At 41.2% G+C, this 8,078-nt stretch overlaps 1 protein-coding gene across 1 annotated transcript in view; it reads left to right on the plus strand.

Annotated features, from left to right (window-relative positions):
• Nucleotides 1-627: 627 nt before the first annotated feature.
• Nucleotides 628-8,078, plus strand: part of LOC108166629 (acidic proline-rich protein PRP25-like) — an 11,103-nt gene continuing 3,652 nt past the window's right edge. Inside the window, exon 1 of the mRNA XM_017307036.1 lies at nucleotides 628-817. Within this exon, the coding sequence (XP_017162525.1) occupies nucleotides 628-817 (190 nt within the window). The remainder of the gene's footprint in view (nucleotides 818-8,078) is intronic.

The following is an 8,078-nucleotide window of genomic DNA, read 5'->3' on the forward strand; positions in this document are numbered from 1 at the left end:
TGTATGGCTCCAAGTGGAAACAAAATGATTGATTAATTCATCTAATAAATAAATGCAGGTGAAATAAAAACCTGAATTATTTATCAAATCCTCAAAATTACCTTCTAACCCTGGAGAAGCAGAGCGTTCGTGTTCATTCAGTTCAGAAATTACTTCATGAAATGTTTCAGTTTCCTTCTTTTAGGGTTTTGCCATAAAATAGTGTAAATAGCAGATATTAAACTGAGTCATCCAAAAGGACAGGAGTCATAACTTCCACCTACTCTTTATGGGACATACTGGAACAAAATGAAAATAGTTAATGTTGTGAATGTGTGGACATGTTTTAAATAAATTAATAAAATCAAGAGAATTTCTAAAATATATCTAGAAAACATGTTACTGTGTTATTCTTCTAAAAGAATCACTGATGCTCCTGGCTTGTAACTATTCTGCTGATTTACTGTAAAGAAGTGAAGTTTGTTTTCTGCACATCTTTTTTGTTTTTCTGCTGAAAACAATCAGAAATGGTTACATCCACATCAAGAGGTGGAGAACAGGTGTGTTTTCACCTGCCGGGTTTCTGGCCGCCGTTAGGATGAGGAACTGCTCAGGTTATTCTCTGGACGGTGGATCAGAAACCTTCTGATGCGTCGAGAAGCGCCGCTGCCGCCGCCGCCGCGTTTCATCAGCAAATCTAAGTCTGGAGGGGCCGAGGGCAGCCACGGCGCTCCCCAGGCCCTCCACCGCGCCACGGGGCCCGTCAGGGGCCCGCGCAGACAAATCATCACTTCAGTTGATTTCCAAAAGCAGGAGGCCAGCGTGTTTACCTCATCGGGTTGGTGACGGAGTGGCGGGAACAGAGGAGCGGGCGCGTTGGTAATGACGCTCCCCGCTGGCCGCCTGCCACTTCTCATATCCACCCCATCGCTGAGACTGGAAGGTGGTTTGCAGATAAAACTCACTTTGTTTCTGTGGCTGGATTTTCTGCAGGTACAATTATCTTTCCAAGCCAGTCATCCCACCTCCTGTCGGCCTGATGCGAATCGCCTCAATAAGATGGCTACCTTCGTTTTCTGCTTCTTCTAGGTGTTGATCTGCCTGTAGCCGCAGCTCCAGTGTGTCAGAAAATCAGCCTCAGGCTTAACTTGCATTATCAGCCTGGTTGATGCAATCGCTTTCTTCCACATTGCTCCCAAACAGCTGGATGACTTCTGGGACTCTGATTTCTGACATTTTAACATAAAAGGCTGAAAAAGGGAAACAGCTTTGACAGGTAAGGCTGGAGCGTGACGAAGGAAACGTTGAGCGGATTGGCTGGAGGGTGTTCAAAAACTCAACCGGTGCTACTGACGTTAGCTTCTTTAGCTTAAAGATGCTAAATGATCCTGAGAGGCTGTTTGTTACATGTGCAACAAAATATGTGAAACATTGACTTGTGTGTTTCAGATGTTACTACAAACTCTAATTTGTACATGTGAAACATGTTCCAGTGTCACATGTGAAAATGTTTGTCATATAGAAAATTTTGTTCACATGTAACACACTACATAATTTTCACACGAGGAACCATTTTCTACATGAAATAATGTCCAACGTTTTCACATGTCATGGTAGAATTTAACTTGGACCATGTGAAATGTGAAAACTATTTGCACATGATTAAATGTCCTACTTGTTCAAACACATTTCACATGTGAAGCTCACATAAGAAAACTTTGTAGAAGATTCATTCCTATACTTTGCATGTTGTGAAATCACATTTTCACATGTGAATCACATTTGAAAGATTTTCAGTTTTCACATGTTTTAGTAGAATTTTATTTAGACATGTGAAATGTCGTACTATGTGAAAATTATTCACACATGAAGCACTGTCCCATTTTTTGCATTTTACAAACTAAATATATTTGTACGTATAAAGCACCTGGGAAAAACTTTGTGGAAGATTTATTTCCTGTTTCACATGTGACAATCTAATTTTCACACGTGGAACAAAATTTGGAAGCTTTTCCCATGTGGAAGAATTTCCCAAGTTTTCCCATTGTTATTGCAAGACACACTTAGGGAAAAAGCCTGTTTTACCATGTGACGTGAAAATTATCAACACATTTTCCTACTTATTCACATGTTGCAAAGTAAATGTAAGTTTTCTCATTATTCCTGTAGATAATGAGGACAAGTGTTAACATGTGAAGCGGAAAGTATTCATGGGACAACATGGTCTTTGCGTAAAGTTTGTGTAAAAAGTTTTCTTACATGTCAACATGTCACGAAAATCCAGTTTCCAAAATGTATTTCACATGTTACTGCACAGTAAATGTATAAATGCCTAACAGGAAAAACATTACCACGAGTTTTCAACATGTTGTGTTTTTCTGCACAGTTCAGTTACCGCTGGTGAAAAGGAAATTCACATGTATGGCTACTTTCACATGTGTTCACATGAGACAAAATATTCCCGCCAATTCAGAACATGTCATTTCAAACAAAAATATATATATTCCACATGTGAAGTAAATGTGAGAAAGAACTTTGTGGAAAATTCTCATTCCTATTTCAGGTTATAAAAATCAAATTTTCACATGTGAAGCAATCCAATCATCCATTCCAGTTCCAAGATATTGTTTTACATGTGAAACTCCAGTAGAGTTTCACATGTAACTATAACGTCCACAGATTAAGTGTGCTTATATATTACAAACAATATTATTTACACATGTGAATCACATTTTACATTTGCTGGTTTTTCACATGGTTCATACTATATGTGAAACCCATAGGAAGAATTTGATATGTTCAAGGTTTTGCACATTTTCTGTGCTAAAATGTAACAATCATTTGCACATATGAAGTACGTGTTCACATGTCACAAACCATGAAACGTGTGGAAGGTTTTTTCACGTTTCTGTTCATCGTTGTAGTTATTCTTGGCTTGTGAGCTTTAAAAGATTTTTGTGTTTTCGTGAGGAAAACATTTCATGACTCAAGTGAAACTCTGAATGTGTCGTTTTTGTGATTGTGCAGAAGCAGCAAAAAGCAGCCAGAGAAAAGCCTCCTTAGACATCCGGCTAGGGCTGTTGTAAACGATTATTTTAGTAATCTATAGCTTTTTCTTACGATTAATCGAGTAATCGGATAAAAACAATTATGAAATAAAATATTGGTAAATCTTCCATAACACCAGAGTTACTATCGGATATCAATATTATTTAATTTAATATTTAATTTCTGCATCAAGGCTTTACAACATGATTGTAGGCGTAGAATTAAATTTCTTTTCATCGCTGGGATTAAATGAGCTTTTGTGTTGATTGAATCAAGACATCAGACGGGTAGCAGCTCCTCTCACCTTGAGGACGCATCAGTTTCCTTTTGCTTCCTCTGCTGGTTTCCACCTTTCAGTCGACCTCCTGGATGTAATGATGCAAAGAAGAAAAGGCAGGAAAAACATTTAAGGTGTTCATTCAGGCTGCAGGCAGAAAAGAAAAGAAAAGTTATTATAAAGCAGTAAAATATTCAGGATTTGGGACATTTAAGGAAAAACGACTCACAAGACTTGAGTTTCATTACATCCACAAACTTCCAGTGTTTTATTTATTCTCTAATTAGAGCAAAATTGTTGTTACAGATTAAAAAGAGTCTCTTTAATTTTATAGTAAATGTTGCCACATTTATAGAAACAGACTTAAGAGACGTGAAATGGTTTTAATGAGTTTATCAGGCCTGTGTTAAAACAAAAAGCATTTTTAAAACCCAAATTCAGTTGCAAACTAAATGTTTTTACTTTAATTAACAGACAAACTGTTCAAGCTGTGGATGTAGAGTGCTTCAGACTTCCCTTTCCTTTAAAAACACCCACTGCTTTATGTTTGAGTTACTGTTACTGAGGAAGGAACTTCCTGCGTCTGCGGGATCTCGAGGCTTCGCCGGTAAGATCTCGGTAAACGATCAGCCGTCCGGTTTCTCCTCTGCCTGGAAGGAAACTGAAATGCCACGTCCGTTCGCCCTGACAGCCGTCGTTTAACCCCGTTAAAACGCAGCAGGGGGGGGGAAATGTTCTGGTTTTCCTCAGAGACGCTTCTTACAAAATGTCTGTCCAAGATTCAAAAGAAGAATCGGAAGCAACAGATGTGAGAAATCTGAGCGTTTTATCTTTTAAAGGTCAGCGTTCGGTTTTACCGTAATTAAGTTGCTGTCTTCCCTTCTGTTCTTATAAAAATCCTACGAATTAAAATAAATTTGACTCTGTAGTTATTTTAAAATTGGGCCTCTGTCTCTTTAAAAGCTCCGGCTCTTTCTGAAGCTCCGCCTCCAGGAAGTCGTCCCAACATGGCTCCTCTATTAACCCTTTAACGTTTTTACCAGCGTCGCTCTGAGAAGCAGCGCCGCCAGGTGTTTGCTATTTGCTGCTGGCTAGTCTGAAGGAGCTGGGTGGGGGAGGAGCTGCGCCTCGAAGGCGGGGCTAAGCCCACCCAGGCTTTTAGCACAGCTGATTGGTTGCCGTGGAGATTGAAGGACTTGTGAAGCAGGAATCAAAGCAACTCCATGGTTGTTTATGACGGGAGAAACTTTATAACTTGATGATTTTTCATGGTACCGGCCCTTTAAAAACCAGGTTCTGAATGACTTTTGTTAATTATCATTTGAAAACATTTATAATGTTGTGCTTTACATTTTAAAACTATGGCTGTGCAGGTTGTGGTTTCTGTCTGGTCTGCAGGATCTCCAGCTCTCGCCTGTTTATCATCCGTCTGTTCTTCCTCTCCTCCGCCGCTCGTCTTTTAAAGCTTCTCTCCATCCAGACGAAGGGACAGGTCGCCTTCTTCTCCTCCGTCTCCCGGTTTCCTGTCCTCACTCCGTTTGCTCTGCTTCATTATTCTTCTCCTCTGTTTGCTCGTCTTTCATCCGTTCATCAGGAAGCCGCCTCTCCTCCGTCTGCTGTCCGTTCGTTCAGATCCACATTTCCTTTGTTTCTCCACTTCCTGTTGCTCTCGTTATTCAGTGGTTCTGCTTTTACTGTGAAAAAGTATTTGCTCCCTTTCAGATTTCTTCTTTTTGTTTTGGGTTTTTTTTCGTCCAACTTGCATTTTTCAGATTATCAAACAATTTTATACAGAAAAAATACAAAAACCTGTTTTCAAATTATTATTATTTTAATCGATAAAAGAAAAAAAAAACAACTTTCCAACTCAACTCGGTGCAGTTAGAAAAGTAATCACACCCCTAAACGTAGAAGCTGTTTGTTGTTCGCTCTGCCGAACCTGGAGGAATGTTTGAATTCAGACACATTGAGTTAAATTTAATGTCCGTCCAGCCAGCACACATTTTTGTTTTGTTTCATTTTTGGCCATCCATCCATCCATCCATCCATCCATTTTCTTTCACCCTTGTCCCTCAGTGAGTCAGGAGGTGCTGGTGCCTCTCCAGCTAACGTTCCGGGCGAGGGGTGGGGTCACCTGGACAGGTCACCAGTCTGTCGCAGGGCAACACAGAGACTCACAGGACAAACAACCATGCACACACACACTCACACCTAGGGGCAATTTGGAGAGGCCAATTAACCTGACAGTCATGTTTTTGGACCGTGGGAGGAAACCAGAGTACCTGGAGAAAACCCACCATGCACAGGGAGAACATGGAGACTCCATGCAGAAAGACCGGGAATCGAACCCAGAACCTTCTTGCTGCAAGGCAACAGCTCTACCAACTGCACCACTGTGCAGCCCCCATTTCTGTCTAGTTTCTAGTGCAAATATCCTAGTATACTTGAAATAGGACAGAATTAACTTACAATCCTGGTTCCTCAGTGGGTCAGGACGAGCTGCTGCCTCCAGCTAAGGTTCTGGGTGAGAGGCGGGGTCACCTGGACGGGTCACCTGGACGGGTCACCTGGACGGGTCACCTGTCTGTCGCAGGGCAACACAAACTACACACACTCACACCTAGGGGCAATTTAGAGAGACCAATTAACCTGACAGTCATGTTTCTGGGGGGAGAAAACCCACAAAAGGCTTTTTAGAACCGCATGTCAGCCGTCTGCGTGTAAACGCACCGGGAACGTCTCCTACGTCCCAAAGGATCCTTGAATGTGGATCCAGATTTCCATTTTTTTCGTGCAGCGTTTCCGTTTCATAGTTTTTCCTCGGCTGACTGGCAGCGGCTTCGCTGACCTTTGAACTTTGTGGCGGGAACATTTCCATAAATCTGTAAACTATCAAAGCCTGAGAGCTTCAGGTCTTCATGTAGAACAGAACCAGTGGCTCCATCTGGGTTAGGAGTTTAGCTGTGCCAAACCCGAGGCGCGCGGGCCAAATCCAGGCCACCACAAGTTTTCATGTGGCCCTCTGGAAATAGAACCTTTTTATTATGGCAATGAAAACATTTAACCTTTATTTTATCATCAGCGGTTTTTGTTTGTATTTTGTCAACTTAGATTAAGATGTTTAATATTATTTAATTTCCAGAATAATCATTGAACGCAGAGAAAACCACTTATTCATATTTTACCAGCTTGTATTAATTGGTTTTGTTAATGCAAAACTTTAAAGACATTTTCATCTTGAAATGAAGTGAAAATGAGTTTTGACACCTGGAGTGTAAACGATGAACACCTTCAGAAAAGTTTCACATTTTTTAACCCCGAGTTTCTGCTCAGCGTTTCATGTTTTCTCTAAAATGCTCTGATTGCAGTTTATGGTTTTAAAAATAAGATAATTTAACAGATAAATAACTGAAATATATTTAAAAAAAACTTTCCTTTGAATTTACGGTTGATTATTTTCAGCTGATTTTAAAATCTGTTTGTTTTGAAACATTTAAATGTAAAAACAGAATAAATGTGTGTGTGTGTGTGTGTGTGTGTGTGTGTGTGTGTGTGTGTGTGTGTGTTCACTACCTACTGCATTATGCATGCATGGTGTTGCGAACCTTCATCGCCATGAGAACAGGACAAAAGTTGTTAAAGTTCGATGCTTGTTAGCTTGCAGCTAATTAGCAGCTAGCCGTCTCACCTTGCAGGTTTTTGACCTGCTGGAAGGAGACCGGGGGGGGGGGGGGTGGGGGGGGAACCCACAACTCACTGGGGGAAGCATTTAGGAGACGCACACAGCTCCACTAATTAGCAGAGGTGTCCTTTATGATTTCATCAAATCTAAAGTTATTAAATTTGTGACTCGAGTCCCAAACTCCGTTAATTAGATGACGTTAATTAGAGACTGCACATGTAGTCTCTGCAGACCAGAGCAGCTCCCCCTGCTGGTTCTGGCCGGTTACTGTCCTCTGTGTCAGATCTGCTCTGTCCGACATGCAGCTAAATTCAAATATCTACTGATTGTCACGGTTAGCTAGAAGTGACGGGCAGCAGAGAGGAAGATTAAACACGGAGTCCACTGTGACGACTTCAGAGCCTTCTGCTCGCCAACAAAAATGAATCATTATTTCAGACGCGCGGCGGCGCGGCGGCGGTTTACCGTCCAACAGAGAGAGAGAGAGAGAGAATAATGCAGAGATGGACGGGAAGCTGCGATTCAAAAGCACTGAATCCAAAGTGGTTTCACACCGGATGCCGCTGTTCGCATGCGAATCAGAGCGTTTCAGCTCAATAACATGGGGAGGATTTTATTTATTTACTTATTCCCAGGCAGAAAAACACAGATAAAAAAAACCATGGGCAGTTTGATTTGCTGAGGCACGGTGGTGGACGTGTCATGGTTAGGATCAGATCTTTGGCTCATCACTAAAACTGGCATCAATCTGAAGATGAAAAGCTATAAGTATCTTCATTTATTCAGTAACATGAGGACAAAACGGCGTTCGGACTGAAAACATGGCGAATTAAAATGGTTTCTTCATGACAGACCTTGTGATCATCGTCTCTCTTATCAAATTCAGATCTGATTACCGAGTTCAATGAGCTTCTGCTGACAAACTGGTGATGGAATTTCACCTGTTTTATTCGTTTCTGAGCCGATTAGAGGAAACATTTACTTTATGAGTTAAACTTCAGTTCGTTTCTCCCTGACAGTTTCTCATTTCATCCACATCTCGCGTCGTTGCTCCAGCAGCAGCTCCAGCAGCAGCTCCAGCAGCAGCAGCTC

This window comes from Poecilia reticulata, linkage group LG10 (assembly GCF_000633615.1).
Source record: "Poecilia reticulata strain Guanapo linkage group LG10, Guppy_female_1.0+MT, whole genome shotgun sequence".
NCBI lineage: Eukaryota > Metazoa > Chordata > Actinopteri > Cyprinodontiformes > Poeciliidae > Poecilia > Poecilia reticulata.